Source organism: Nicotiana sylvestris, chromosome 5, assembly GCF_000393655.2.
Source record: "Nicotiana sylvestris chromosome 5, ASM39365v2, whole genome shotgun sequence".
Lineage (NCBI taxonomy): Eukaryota > Viridiplantae > Streptophyta > Magnoliopsida > Solanales > Solanaceae > Nicotiana > Nicotiana sylvestris.
Window position 1 is genome coordinate 68,642,810 of NC_091061.1, and position 16,660 is coordinate 68,659,469.

The 16,660-nt window shown below is 41.2% G+C and overlaps 1 protein-coding gene across 1 annotated transcript; it reads right to left on the reverse strand.

The window, feature by feature from the left end:
• Nucleotides 1–2,220: 2,220 nt before the first annotated feature.
• On the reverse strand, nt 2,221–2,718 carry LOC138868785 (uncharacterized). Its single transcript, XM_070146356.1, has one exon. The coding sequence runs from the start codon at nt 2,716–2,718 to the stop codon at nt 2,221–2,223; it is 498 nt and encodes a 165-aa protein (XP_070002457.1).
• Nucleotides 2,719–16,660: the final 13,942 nt, after the last annotated feature.

Sequence of the window (16,660 nt, forward strand, 5' to 3'; positions counted from 1 at the left end):
TAGGAAACTTCACGAACCTTCCGGTCCGCGTAACTCTTCTATCTGGATTGGGCTGTACGGAGTCTATCCTGAATCACCTTAACCTTCTCTAAAGCATCCTGAACCAAGTCTGTGCCCAATATTGTAGCCTCATCCGGCTCAAACCAACCCATTGGGGATCTACGCTGCCTACCATATAAAGCCTCATACGGTGCCATCTGAATGCTGGACTGATAGCTGTTTTGTAAGCAAACTCCGCCAATGGCAAGAACTAATCCCAAGACCCTCCAAACTCAATCACACACGCACAGAGCATATCCTCAAGAATCTGAATAGTGCGCTCGGACTGTCTGTTCGTCTAAGGGTGAAATGTTGTACTCAACTCCACCAGAGTACCCAACTCTTGCTGAACGCCTCTCCATAACCGTGATGTAAACTGAGTACCTCTATCTGAAATGATGGAAACCGAAATACCATGCAGGTGAACAATCTCTCGGATATAGATCTCCGCCAACTGCTCCGAGGAATAAGTAGTACACACGGGAATAAAGTGAGCGGACTTGGTCAGCCGATCCATAATCACCCAAATAGCATCGAACATTCTAAAAGTTTTTGGGAGCCCAACTACAATGTCCATGGTGATCCGCTCCCACTTCCACTCTGGAATCTCTATCTGCTGAAGCAACCCATCCGGTCTCTGGTGCTCAAAATTCATCTACTGACAGTTGAGGCACCGAGCTACAAATCCAATTATATCCTTCTTCATCCGCCTCCACCAGTAGTGTTGTCTCAAATCCTGATACATCTTCGCGGCACCCGGATGGATGGAATATCGCGAACTATGGGCCTCATCTAAAATCAACTCTCGAATACACAAATCCGACCTTGCATCCTTAATACCCATCATCACCAATAGTCACATCTCTAGCATCACCGTGCTGAACCTTGTCCTTGAGGACAAGCAAATGAGGGTCATCATACTGCCGCTCCCTGATATGATCGAATAAGGAAGACCAAGAAACTACGCAAGTTAGAACCTGGCTGGGCTTCGAAAGATCCAATTTCACAAACTGCTGGCTAAGTTTTGAATATCCATCGCCATAGGCCTCTCAGTTGTTGGTAAATAAGACAAACTCCCCAAACTCTCCGCCCGGCAACTCAAAGTATCGGCCACCACATTGACCTTGCCCGGGTGATACAGAATAGTGATGTCATAGTCCTTCAGCAACTATAACAATCTCATATGGTGCAAATTTAGATCCTTTTGCTTGAACAGGTGCTGCAAGCTCCGATGGTCAGTATAAATCTCACAAGGCACACCGTATAAGTAATGGCGCCAAATGTTCAGGGAGTGAACAATGGCAGCTAACTCAAGGTCATGACCAGGGTAGTTCTTCTCATGTATCTTCAATTGTCTGGATGTGTAGGCAATCACCCTACTGTCCTACATCAACACTGCTCTGAGGCCAACCCTCGAGGCATCACAATAGACCGTATAAGACCCCAAACTTGTAGGCAATATCAAAATTGGGGTTATGCTCAAAGCTGTCTTGAGCTTCTGAAAGCTCGCCTCACACTATTCCATTCACTAGAACGGAGCACCCTTCTGGGTCAACCTGGTCATAGGGACTGCAATCGATGAAAACCTCGCCACAAAACGATGGTAGTAGATTGCCAAACCAAGGAAACTACGGATCTCGGTAGCTGAGGATGGTTTGGGCCAACACTGCACGACCTCTATCTTCTTTGGATCTACCTGAATACCCTCACTTGATACCACGTGGCCTAAGAATGCCACTGAATCCAACCAAAACTCACATTTCGAGAACTTAGCATATAACTTCTTCTCTCAGAGTCTGAAGCACAGTCCTTAGGTGCTGCTCATGATCTTCTCGACTCCGGGAATACACCAAAATATCATTAATAAAGACCATGACGAATGAGTCAAGATACGGCCGGAACATACTGTGCATCAAATGCATAAAGGTTGCTAGGGCATTGGTCAACCCAAATGACATAACACAAAACTCGTAATGACCATACCGAGTCCTGAAAGTAGTCTTCGGGATATTTGGCTCCCGAATCTTCAACTGATGGTAACCTGAGCGCAAATCAATCTTAGAAAACACTCATGCGCCCTGAAACTGGTCAAACAGATCATCAATACGAGGCAAAAGATAACGGTTCTTCACTGTAACCTTGTTCAACTGGAGATAATCAATGCACATACGCATAGAACCATCATTTTTCTTCACAAACAAGGCAGGAGCACCCCCAAGATGATACACTAGGCTGAATAAAACCCTTGTTAAGCAATTCCTGTAACTGATCCTTCAACTTCTTCAACTCAGGAGGATCCATACTATACGGGGGAATAGAAATGGGTTGAGTGCCCGGCAATAGATCAATGCCAAAATCAATATCTCTATCAGGCGACATGCCTAGAAGATCAGCAAGAAACACATCGAAAAAATCCCGTACTACTGGAAATGAGTCAACTGAAAGGGTATTAATACTGACATCTCTCACATAAGCTAAATACGCATCACACCCCTTCTCAACCATACGCTGAGCTTTAAGAAAAGAAATAAATCTACTAGGAGTGTGATCTAAAGTACCCCTCCACCCAACAAGCGGTACACCTTGCATAGCTAGCATCACGATTTTGGCATGAAAATTAAGAATAGCACAATGGGGTGACAACCAGTCCATGCCCAAGATAATGTCAAAATCTACCATGCTGAGCAACAATAAATCGGCTCTAGTCTCAAAACCACTAAGAGCAATGAAACACGACCGATAAATGCGGTCCACAACAAGAGAATCTACCATATGAGTAGAAACATAAATAGGGAAACTCAAAGAATCCCGAGATACACCCAAATGCGGAGCAAAATAAGAAGACACATAAGAATAAGTGGAGCCTGGATTGAATAGAACTGATGCATCTTTGTGACGAACCAGTATAATATCTGTGATGACAGAATCGGAGGCAACAACCTCGGTACAGGCAGGAAGAGCATAGTATCTGGCCTGGCCTCCCCCTCTAGGGCGACCTCTACCTCCCCAACCTCTACCATTAGCTGGCTGAGCAGGTGGGGTAGCAGCTGGAGCTGTAACCATATCCTGAGAACTCTGCGGGGCATGTTGTGGCTAAGAAGTTTATGGAGGTGCACCCCTCCAAAGTCTGGGGAAATCCCTTGCCATATGACGTGTGTCACCATACTCAAAACAAGCTCTAGGAGAACGTGGTGGCTGTGACTGGCTCGGGCCAGGTCACCTCTGAAAGCACCCCGCGCAGGAGGCGCGCTAGAAACCAGAGGTGCATAATAAGGCTCCTAAGGCCTAGGAGGAGCTGGAGCACTACTGGCTGTTGGAAGGGCTGAATGATGGCTTGACTATTGAGACCTCTTGGCCTCCCTTTTCTCTCTCTCTCTCTATAGCATGCATACCCTCAATCCTCCTAGAAATGTTCACCATCTGCTGATAAGAAATATCCATCACCAACTTACGAGCCATGCTAGATCTAATGCTAGGAATAAGGCCCTCAATAAACTAGCGAACCCTCTCACGAACAATAGAAACCAAGGCTGGTGCATACCTAGCCAAACTGGTGTAACGGACAGCATACTGTGAGACAGTCATAGCACCCTAGCGCAAATGCTCAAACTCTGTGCGCCATACGTCCCTAAGGCTTTACGAACATACTCTCTCAGGAACATATCTGAAAATTGAGTCCAAGTCAGTGAAGCAGCCTCATATGGACTTTCTAACTCATAGGTGTGCCACCACTCATAGGCGGCTCCTCGAAGCTGGAAGGTAGTAAAGGAAACCCCGCTCGATCCTGATATACCCATGGTACGAAGAATGCGGTAACTCTCATCTAGAAATCCCAGAGCATCATCCGATGCTAGACCGTTGAATATAGGAGGCTTGTACCTCTTGAACCTCTCAAGCCTCAGCTGTCCCTCCTCGGAAGCCATGCCCTATCCTCGGGCTAAATTGGCAATGCAGGTGGTACAGGAATAATCTTAGGGACCTGCTCAACATGCACTCGCTGCTCAGGAGTGCGGGCGGCGGGAGTCTATGCACTTCCCCCAGCATGAGATGTAGCTGCAGTAAGGGGAAACAACCCTGTCTGAGCCAGAGTGGTGTACATGCTCATGAACTTTGCCAAAGTCTCCTGAAGAGTTGGAGTAGTAGTTGCAGTAGGCGTGTCAAGTGCCTGGACTCAGGCTAGAACTACTAGTGGTACCTCAGCGACAGCTCACGCAGGTGCTCTAGCTGCACCACGTGCGCGTTCTCGGCCTCTACCATGGTCCCGGCCTCTGACGACTGCAGTAGGGGGTGTGGGTGCCTGATCATCTCGGGTAGCACGTGTCCTCACCATCTGCAAGAGAATAGAAGACAGACGTTTAGAATTGTCATGTCAAAATATCGCACGACAAGGAAATCAAATGAAGTGGAATTTTCCTAACAGTCACATAACCTCTCGTAGATAAGAACAGACGTCTCCGTATTGATCAACGAGACTCTAATAAACCGGCTTGTGATCCATGACTCCTATGAACCTAGAGCTCTAATACCAACTTGTCACGACCCTGGTTCTTTCTCCATGAATCATTGTGATGACACCTAGTCCTCTACGAGTAGGTAAGCCTAAATTGTGGAAGATAACCAAAATATGGAATAAAAACAAATTAAAACAGAATGAAGAGTGATAAAAATAGTGTTAAAAACTGCCGCTCGGCATACAGAACACAACATTTCTCAGAACCAAGTACACTATCCCAAAACCCGGACACTCACGGAAATACAAGACTTTGGAATATCTAACAGTCTAACTCCAAAATATCTAACAAGAAAGAAACTACAAAAGGGCAATGTTTAACAGCTAGAATAGAAAGGGACTCCTTGGTCTGCGCACGCGGCAGCTATACCTCGAAGTCTCTAAAGCAGTCGCCTCTCTAAAGGATTGTAGGCCTGAGTAGCGGTACCTGGATCTGCACATGAAAAACATTCACAGAAAGGGCATGAGTATACCACAACGGTACTCAGTAAGTGCCAAGCCTAACCTCGGTTGGGTAGTGACGAGGAAGGTTATGGCCCTACTGAGATTAAATAAAATATAAAGATCAATAGTATAGAACAGAATAGTATAAATAAGTACATCAGTAAAATAACACATGCTGTACAAGACAACAACAACTATATAGAAGCAAGGTAAACACGGAAAGGAAATATAGCTCAACACCTATAGTGACAATCGAGGATCTCCCAGAATACCATCCTATAGTCCCATATGTACATATCCAATGGATCTCCCGCGATCCCGTCCCATAGTTCAACTCATAGTGCGCGGGGATCTACCGGAATCCCGTTATGTAGTCCCAAATATAAATACCCAGTACTGGGGGAATCTATCGGGTGCATTCCCGTAGTTCCATATAACTGTGCAGGGGGATCTATCGGAATCCCACATCCGTAGTCCCAAAATAGACAGGCAAGGGGGAGTTACCGGAATCTCACATCCGTAGTCCCAAAATAAAAAGACAAGGGGGAGCTACTGGAATCCCACATCCGTAGTACCAAATTAAATACACGGCAACAACAAGAAAAATATACAGAAATGGCAATATTTCATATGAAGGCAACAAGTGATTCTAGCCTAGCATGTTGCACAAAATTCAGGTAAGGAAGATTGAGCAAATAAAGCAATTAAGTCACTTAGACATGCTTTCCTAAGCTAACAATAGGCTTAATAGTGCAAGTAGTAGAAACAGGAAAGGAAACATGCTAGTAATTACTTAAGGAAAACCAAGGTTCCAATAATTAGCACAAATACGCACTCGTCACCTCACGTACAAGGCATTTCAATTACCAAATATACTAGTCCTAAGGAGAAGGTCCCCCACACAAGGTTAGACAAGCCACATACCTTGAACTAGCTCAAAATCAACCCGACACCACGTTTTTGCCCTGAGTACTCGACTCCAAATGGCCCAGATCTATTCAATTCAATTGCATAATATAAATAACACTCCAAGTAACTGATTCTACAATTAAAGTCTACGCTAATTTGCGAAATTATGTAAAATAACCAAAATGCCCTACAAACCCACATCTCGGAATTGGGTGGAATTTACATTTTCAGAAACCTCGTACTCTCACGAGTCTATGCATAACAAGAACACTGAAATCGGAGTCCAAATGACCCCTCAAATCCTCATTTAAAGGTCTATTAAACTCAAGCCCTAAATACCCATTTTCCTAAATATTTTACCACTAATTAGGTCTTTAATCACATAAAAATGAGTTATGAAGTCAAATATGTTACCTCCAAGTGATTCTCATCTCATTTCCTCAAAAATCTCTCTCAAAAGCTTCAAACCCGGACGAATAACTATCGCGAAGGCAACTATTTATATGTTCTGGCCCAGCCATTTTCGCATCTGCGGCCCAATTTCTGCTTCTGCAGTGCCGCATTTGCCGTCCTTGAACTGCATCTGCGATTATTCACTTAAGTCCCAACTTTCGCTTATGCGATCCATTTTTCGGCATCTACAGCATCGCAGATGCGGCCCCTAAGCCGCTTCTGTGGTTCCAGCCTTCCCAGGCCCTTTTTCGCTTCTACGCTCCTTTCCCCCACATCTACGGCATCGCACCTACGGTCCCCAATCCGTAGGTGCGGAAACACCAGAAGCAGAAAATCTGAAGCTTCCTCAAAAATTCCAAACTCTCTGTTAACCATCTGAAATCACCCCGAGGCCCCCGGGACCTCAACCAAAAGCACAAACATAACCTAATACCTTATTCAAACTTGTACCAATCTTCAAAATACTTCAAACAACATCAAATCAACCAAAACACATCGAATTCAAGCCTAAGTTTCTAAAATCTTTCGAATTCCGCTTTTGATCAAACACCCAACTAGACCACGTCTGAATGACCTGAATTTTGCACACACATTCCAAATGACACAATGGAACTACTGCAACTCTTGTAATTTTATTTCGACCCTCGGATAAAAATCTCGCTATCGAACCGGAAACTTAAAAAATTCAACCTTCGGAGCTAATAGAACCATCAGATTTCCATTCCGAGACCGTCTTCATACTGTTCCGACTACGGCTAACTTTCCAACACTTAAGCTCTCATTTAGGGACTAAGTGTCCCAAAACTCTCTGAAACTCAACACCGAATATCCCGGCAAATCAAAATAGCAGAATTAAACTTGAGGAAAGTAGTTAATAAGGGATCGGGGTGTTAATTCTCAAGACGACCGGCTGGGTCATCACAATTTTAGTGATTGAAGATCCTCTTTTTCGATCAGTGTTGTCCTTTGCGGGTTTCACGAGCCGACCTCTCTCATTTCTCTTCTCACCATCGCCTTGTAGTGCTATTGCGAGTTTTCACTATCAAGACTCTCTCATTTTCAATTCTCTGCATACCATCGCCTTACAGTGCCTGTGTGGGTTTTCACCAATAAGACTCTCTCATTTTATTTCTCTCATTTTGATGTATCAGATCCAAATAATTGTATCCTTTCGGAATCAAGTCGAACGTAGTTCAGGAAATTCGTTTTTGATTTTTCTTTTGTTTTTTCTGTTTTGTTTTGTTTTCTCTTTCTTTTTCCTTTCCATTTTTTCTTTCATTTTTCATTTCATTTTCTTGTTGCCCTTTTCTTCCCCTTTTTTTGTATTTTTATTTCTCTCTCTTTTCATTTTTTTTTCATTTTCTCAATTCATTTTTTTTTTCAATAATACTTTCAGGTTCCAAAGAGGGTAATCAAAAAAGAGTAACCGACTCAAATGGTTTACAAAAGGGTTAATGGTGTTTGGGTAGCGAGAATGAAAGCCTTCGTCATCACAACTGGAGAATATTAATACTACGTGGAGGATCAATCATAGTATCCTTTGACTGCATTTGCATTGACAGTTGTTCCAGGGACATTTCTTTCGATGTTTCCCAGGTACAATGCTTTCTTTGGCAGTACCCTTGTTACCATGTATGGCTCTTTCCAATTTGGAGCCAATTTTCCTTCAGTTGTTCCAACTCTTTGTTTTATTTCTTTAAACTTATCTTCATTGCGATCTAATTCTTGATTCATTATTTCGAGGTCTGATAGCTTTTCAGGATCTAGGCATGAAGTCCACAAGCATGTCATGTTATTATAATTTGCATTTAACTTAACTGAAAAGAAAAATAAGAAAAGTGACAAGACTAAGAAAAGAGATATTCCTGGACAATGAAATATTAATTTTATTTGATTTTTTTTTTCAATTTTTGAAGATAGAAGAGTTTTCATCGGAAAGTAAGACAATAAAGTAAAACATCTGGATCACACCTTGAGATAATTCGGACGCCAAAAGGATAGCAAGACTGGCTACCAAGACTCCCGTCTGATTGGGAACTTTCAGGCTTGGCCACTGTTTTTTGGCTTTTCTTCTATCTCGGCAATGGATGCAATGGCCTTTAGTGCCGGATCAACTTCCTTGTCTTCACAAATCATTCCGATTATTGGCCCGCTGTTGTGGGCAGGCAACAGAGTGTTCATCACATCAGGAACTTCCTCATCGCAAAAAATGATTCTTTCAACTTCAATCAATTCTTCAACTACCACTTTGAGGGTCTAGCAGTCCTCTGTACTGTGTCCTACTGCTCCAGAGTGGTATTCACATCTAGCATCAGCTCAGTGCGAGGGGGACTTGGGGTTATGCCGGTTCAGGGCCACTGGCTGCAATAGATCTAGCATGATTAGCTTTTGGAACAAGCTTGAATAGGATTCACCAATAGGGGTGAACTGATTCATTCTGAAAGGCTCTCTTGTGCAAGGAATGTATTGGGGATCATTTGGTTGAGGATTATATAGAGCTTGGTAAGGATGGGCATTTATGGGAGGTGGAGTTCGGTTTTGTGATAATGTTGTGGTTGGGTGTAAGATTGCGCGCTCATCACTGCATAGGGAGGCGGTGCCACATCATAAGCATCATCATGAAGGGGATAATAGTGTGATGGGATCATAAGAGGCACATATGACTGGCTGAATGACTTACGGGCCCCCCTCGAGCTTGAAACCATCATGGCTCTCTCCTCACTCCCATTTCTGTTCATCAAACCCTCCGAACCATTTTGAACATCTGGTGATGTGACTTCAAAAGCAGTATGACTCAAGATTCAGCCCATTTTTAGAACGTTTTCAACCATTTCCCCAATTTTGATAGACTCAGTAAACGGCTTACCCACAACAGACATCATGTTCCGGAAAAAGTCAACCTCTTGGACCTGTAGAATAATCATGACTATTTCAGTTTTGTCTAGTGCAGGATTTAACCTGGCAGCTTGCTCACGGCATTTGACAGCATATTCACAGAAGCTTTCCACGGTTTTCTTTTTCAAATTGGACAAGGAGTTTCTATCAGGAGCGATGTCCACATTATATTAGAACTGACAGAAAAAATCTTGAGCCATATCGTCCCACACATGCCAATGAGTAATTTCTTGATCTATATACCACTCAGAAGCGATTCTGGTGAGGCTTTCAGAAAGGGGCTTACCTAACATGGCGATTCTGGTGAGGCTTTCAGAAAGGGGCTTTCAGAAAAACTCTATTTCCATAACAGTCAGGTGTTACCTAAGGGAACTCGAAAGGGGCTTTCAGAATGGAGTATAGCGCTGGCACGAACCAGCCTTTCCCGCACAAAACTTACAATTTTTCTTTGAACGCAGGCACATTTGACGTAACGATAGCACTCGCAAAACATGCATACACAAAGATAATCCATTATCAATCAGGCCATCAGACATCGAATACATCTCCAGCTAAGACATACACTACTCTTATTTGATGCTCGCTCTTTGCATGGAACTAAGCCCTGTCCCCCATATTGGCATGAGGCTAATCCTTGCCTCCCCATTTGCATGAGGTTAATCCTTGCCTCCATACTTGCATGAGTCTAATCCTTGATTCCATGAGGCTAATCCATGTCTCCATACTTGCATGAGGCTAATCCCTGCCTCCCAATTTACATAAGTCTAATCCCTGGCTCCACATTTGCATGGGGCTAATCCTTGCCTCCCTATTTGCATGAGTCTAATCCCCGACTCCCCATTTGCATAAGGCTAATACTTGCCTCCCTATTTGCATAAGTCTAATCCCTAACTCTACATTTACATGAGGCTAATCCTTGCCTCCCTATTTGCATGAGTCTAATCCCTGACTCCACACTTGCATGAGGCTAATCCTTGCCTCCATATCTACGTGAGGCTAATCCCTGCCTCCACATCTGCATGAGGCTAATCCTTGCCTCTATATTTTGCATGAGAATAATCCCTGCTTCTATATCTGCATGAGGCTAATCATTACCTCCATATTTGCATGAGGCTAATCTGTGCGTCCATATCTGCATGAGGTTAATCCTTGCCTCCCTTTTGCATGAGGCTAATCCCTGCCTCCATATCTACATGATGCCAATCCCTGCCTCCACATCTGCATGAGGCTAATCCTTGCCTCCCCATCTGCATGGGACTAATCCTTGCCTCCCCATCTACATGGGACTGAGCATTGTCCCTCTCTATACGAATATTGCTCTATTTCTAGCACTATCTATTTTCTTTTCGATCGGGCCATGCTCTGCCCTCCATTTCATAAGATCAATCATTGTCCTGATGACATCATGACTATTGCACATCATGGGCTGAAATATCGCCAACCTATCCAAAGGCGTCATAGTCTAAAAGGCATCATCCCCATATCCGGAAGACACCATGCCATGGCCGGAGGATCTCTCAAATTTGCATATCATTATTCAAAGGCGTCATGGTTCAGAGGAACCAATTTCATGGCCCGAGAACATTATTTCATAGCCTGCAAATCCCTCACTGGACAATTCATGGCCCAGGACGTCATGGTCTCAGGACGTCATCTTTAACCGTCCGAAGACAACCTTCATGGTCCAAAGGAAATTTGCATCATGTTTAAATTTTTCGCAAGCGCATGTTTGTAGCATCTTTTATCTGCAGGTAACCGGAAAGCAACCACTATCCTAGAAGGAGCGATATTTCTCCAATTCCCTCCAACCGTCCCGAGCTTTAACCGCTCAGCGTAGCCGCTTCCGCATCGTGTGTCCGTTCTTGCAGTAATTTCATCGGCATACTCCGTAGACGAATCCAGAACTACACATGACCTGATTCCTGTAAAACCAGGGATATGTAGGCAACTCGAAAATCGGAGTCCAACCCCTATCTTTCAATACATCCCATCCGGTCAAAATTAGTCATCATTTCTTTACCCGAAAACTCTTTCATCCTTCCCGGGTAAAGAGGGGCAGCTGTTGATACCCAATTTTTCCCTATATATTTTTAATAAGCATAAATACTTTTAAAATAGAATACATATGCATATATAAGCATGCACAAGGTTTTTTAAAAATTTTTCCATAATTTTAAGGATTCAAATTGATTTATTTCCTTCCCTTTTATTCAAAATCCCCAATAATTATCCCTCAAATTATTGTTGTGGTGATTTAGTCATTTGATTTCTATATTTATGCTAAAATATGGTTAAAATATTTTTTATACATTTTTATAATTGCATTTTTGTATTTTTAAAAGCTAAATTGCATATAATTACAATATTAGCCCCATTAATGTATAATTACATTTATTTGCATAAAATCAACCTTCTGTATTTTTAAAATGTTGAAAATCTATTTTAAATCATTTTAGCACGTGAAATTATTTTTAGAAATTATTTATCATTTATTATAAATTATATAGGGAAATTGGCTATTTAAAATATAGCCAGATTTGCCTTTCAATTTCAGCCCAATTTAAACCCAACTCCAACCCAATTTCTAACCAAATTACCCGACCCCAAACCTTGAACCCGCCTACCCGCTCCAAAACCCGTCAAATCCTGGCCGCTCATCTAAAAGAACAACGACCCTCGCCCGTTCATTCCTTTTTTTATCCTAAACGGCCCCTAACCCTAGATCATTATTCAGAGATCGACACCTCTATACTCTCTCATCTCCTATCCTCTCTCAACCACTCAACCTAACCCTAGTTCCTCCAATTGCCGACCTCCCTTTCTCCGGTCTTCTCCGATGATCTCCCTTCAACTCATAAGCCTCCAATGGCTCCTCTATTGCCATGCTCCCCTTCTCTGAGGCCTTCAAGGGCCCTGGGCCACGTCGACTTGCATCTAGGGTTTTCCATCTAGTCTGTTCTTGGCTACTTCAGTATGATTTCAAGCAAAATCATGTTGTACTTGTTACGATCCTTGAGATTTTAGACAAGTTCTTTCATCTCTACTTGGGTTTCTTCTGAAACCCTAATTTTTCTTACATCTCCTAGATTTGTACAATTTTTAAATGATTTGAGTCTGTTTCTTTGATATTTTACACTATCCTTGTAACTCTTTACAAGAATCATCGATTTCAAAGTGTTTTCACCTTCTTCTAAAGTTAGGGTTTTTAGAACTTCTTCTAAAACCTTGTTTAAACCAATTCTTTATGATTAAACATCTATCTCTTGCATATTACGACTGATTCTATGATTTTACTACCTTTTCAACTCGTCTATGTTGAAAGCCCTAAATTTCTAAGATTTCTTTGTTTGGTTCTGTGTGTTAGCATGATTGCTTGTTTCTTGTTTACATTTCTGTGATTATTTTGCCTCGAATATGTTCTTATCGAATTTTTCGCCTAACTTATATCACCTCTATGTGATTATGTTCATCTTGATTGTTCAGACTTGCCTCTTTCTATCGATACTGTTTAACCTGCATGTTTGCTATGATTGGTTATTCCTATCTTACTCTATTTATATGTTGAATATTGAATCATGACTCCCTCTTTGATTGATTACGGGTTCCCTATTTTTGGGGTTTTGATTGAATGACCTTACTTTAAACCCTCAATATTTACCTCTTCTACTCAAATTAACTGATGCGCCTACGTTGTCTGCTGTGGCACTTTATTCTTACTGAACTATTTCCTTAATTAGAGTTTTTCTAAACTTAGACCTAATTGTTTACCCTATACTTACTAGATTTGATTATTTCCTTATTAGTCATACACTGATTTCTTTCCTTATATGCTACTTATTCTTATCGTTTGAATTGATTCCCTTAACTTAAGGGAGTACTTGTCCTGATTTTGCTCTAATTGATTCTGAGTTCCATAATTACTATGCTACAATGATTCTTACCTTATTTTTATCTAATTTCGAACTACTATATATACACACTCTCTCAGTAACACAAGGACACGAACACTTTGTTCCACAAGCTCTCTCTCACGCACTTAAACTTTCTGCTCTCTCTCTTTTGTGCTACTTGCTACTATTTTGAGTTAGCCAGTTAGAAGACAAGGCTAACTATTATGCTCTCCTAATCTTTCACTCTTGCCTATTGTATTCTTTACTGGTATGTTCTAATATCATTTCAAGTTCCAAAAACTATATGGTTCTTTTATTGCTTTTGTTCATCCTGTTTCTAGTTTGCTTTTACTTATGGTTTTGCTGTGAAACCTGCAGTTAATATGCTTGCATAATTAGCATGTTATGAACCCCCTTCATTAGAATCAGTGTGAGCATGTTACCCCCCCCTAAATAGTCTGCACTCCTAACTAGTATGGTTCTGGGATTGAGTCATGTGGATCCTATACTGAACACCCTTAAGAATTGTTGGTTATGTGACAATGTCTGATCAGTTGTATCTGATCATGCTTGTACCAATTCATAAGACCTTTGCTTGTTATTTGTTTATAATCATGTGTTCTATGTATCCCCAAATCCCTTGACCCTTGTTTGTGACTACTGAACTTGCTTTGGTTCTGTGACCCCTATCTGTGTATGAACCTGTCTTAAGGGTGTTGTGTTTGGACTGTTGTTTACTACTCCACTATCTTTTCAAACTGTCTCTGTTGTTTTACTAAATTATTTCAAACAAACTTCTTTTTAATACAGTTTTCCCACTAAAACCTTTCAACTTATGTCAAGAACTTTCACTTTACTTCTAAGTCAATAAGTTCTGCCCCCTCCAGTATGTGTACTGCCTTGGGATCCTCTTGAGAATCCTCTGAACTCTGTCATACTGAGACTGGCACTTCCACGCTGCACTTATTCAATTTTGGTTACCAAGTCTATGTGTAAGCACTACCCGGGATCCTTAAGATCCTTAGGGAACTTTGATGCACCTAGATTATGACATTGTCTATGGAATTGAGGCACTTGAGGCTATTGGAGGCTTTGGAAATCTGGGCCTATCTATAGGCTCCCTATAGAATAACTTCTTATTTTCTTATTTACTTATGTAATTCATTCATATGGTCTGTGATAATTTGAAACGAATATTGGGGTAACTAGTGAAAGGGTGGGTAGTTACATGTTTGTGGGGTAATACGGGTAGGAACCATGCCAATAGGACTTTACAATTTGTTGTGTTTCCCTTTATAAGTAGAAACCATGCCTATAGGACTTTACAATTTGTTATGTTTGCCTTTATATAGAAACCGTGCCTATAAGACTTTACAATTTGTTTTGTTTGTCTTTATAAGTAGAAACCATGCCTATAGGACTCAATTGATGCCATAACAGAAATCATGTTTGCAAGTCTTAAAATCAGCTTCACAAGTAGATGCCATGCCTATAGGATATAATGCAATCCAAATTCTGGCATAACAAGTGTTTACATGTGTTCATGCCTGCAAGCTTCTAAGATCAGTGTTAAATAATTAGATATCATGTCTATAGGGGACAACACCATAATTCTGTCTATAGATGAAAACTAGTTTAAATAAATCAACACAGTCTGCGTTTTAGTTCACTTTTGAACTGGTTTAATTAAGTGGTTTATATTTCCCTGAAACGAGTTCTTTTTAAAAACTTCCTTAATCTGTTACTAGACAGCATGCCTCTAGGGATTAAAGAGTCTGTTTCAAAACCTACCTTGTTTCACTATACAAAATGTAGTCATCAGTATTCCGCGTATAGGCAAGCCCGTAGGGCATTTTCAAAACATGCAATTCTGAAACTGTTCCTGTGACTTAATGTTCTTCTGGTTTAAACAAGCTTTAAAATCAGTAGGCAACTGATAGGGTCATTACTTCTGAGTTTATAAAGCAAACTGCCTGGCTTCTGTATATTCACTTAGACATCATGCCTTAGGATACTGTTTAACAAAAGGCCCTTATTTTTGCTTGAGTCGTGCTATTTATGTGCCTTGTTTAAGGAGGAAACTTTGAGTCTCTAATTGCTCCCTTTTATCTTATGTTTCTAAAGTCCTAATTGTTTTGCTTGTCGCCTTAGTATTTTCACCTTTAGAACCTTAGGGGTCTGTCTAGAACCACCTATAGGTAGAGGTCCTAAATCCCTCCAGGACCATTAAGAAGGGACGGTAACAGCACACAATAGAAGTCGTTGACCAACACTCGCTTTGAATGACCACTAAGGGGATGGGAAGGGTAGATATGAGATATGATGACTACGCGCTAATGTCACATGTAGCCCCTCTGAGGAGTGTTTACCGAACATTGTGTGGGGTGATCCTATAGGCTAATCAACTTAGGACTCCCCCATTCTGTAATTCTTTTATTGGTTTAAGCCTTTGTCTTATACAACTTGTCCAGAACTTCTGTCTTATTTGAGTCATATAAACATGCCTTATTTGTAATTATTTGTTTCAAGTACTTATTTGGACTAATTCGTGACTATAAGTTCGGCTGGCACCCACGGTTGTGGACCAAGAAGGGTGCCTAATACCTTCCCCTCGAGGTTATTTCGAGCCCTTACCTTAATCTCTAGTAATGCAAACCAATCCAAGATTAATCACTCTGGGTGCCCTGACGCACTGTAATCTGTTAGGTGGTGTGAACACGTGATTTTTGCCTCGCGTGAATTATTCCTACACAATTCCCAAAATTATGATTTTTTCTTTTAATTATTTGATTTTTTAGGATTTATTGCATGATTTTGTGTTTGTTGGCATGTTTAATTTATTTAATTCATAGTAAATACAAAATACATTGCATTTGCATTTACGATTTAATTTTATATTTTTAGATTAATTAGTAAATTGGTATGTTTTACAAAAATGAAAAAAAATCACAAAAAATAACTCCTGTTTGCATTTTTAATTTTGAGTTCGAATTTTTTGTAGTTTTTCTTTTAAATTGGTATCTAGGGTCCAAAATAGTTGGCACGCGGCACAAATATGGCATTCATCCCAAAACATGATGATACTTTCCAAAACACAATGATAGCAAACAGTTTTCAATCAAATACGCGATTTAACTGTCATACAGGACGGACTAAGTGACAATCCCCAACGGTGCACGACCCTACGCTCGTCATCTAGCATGTGTGTCACCTCAAAGTAGCACAACAATGTAAAATTCGGGATTTCATACCCTCAGGACAGCATTTACAATCATTACTTACCTCTATCCGGTCCATGCTCTAACCTGTGATGCCTTTGCCCCTCGAATCGACCTTCGGAAGCTCCAAATCCATCCAAAACAGATTTATACCATCAAAATATGCTAAGGGAACAAAGCTCACTCGAAAATAACCAATTTACATAAAAAATCTCGAAATTGGTCAAACTCGACCCCCGGGCCCGCATCTCGAATTATGACAAAAATTACAGAAACTAGAATCCTTACACTCTCACGAGTTT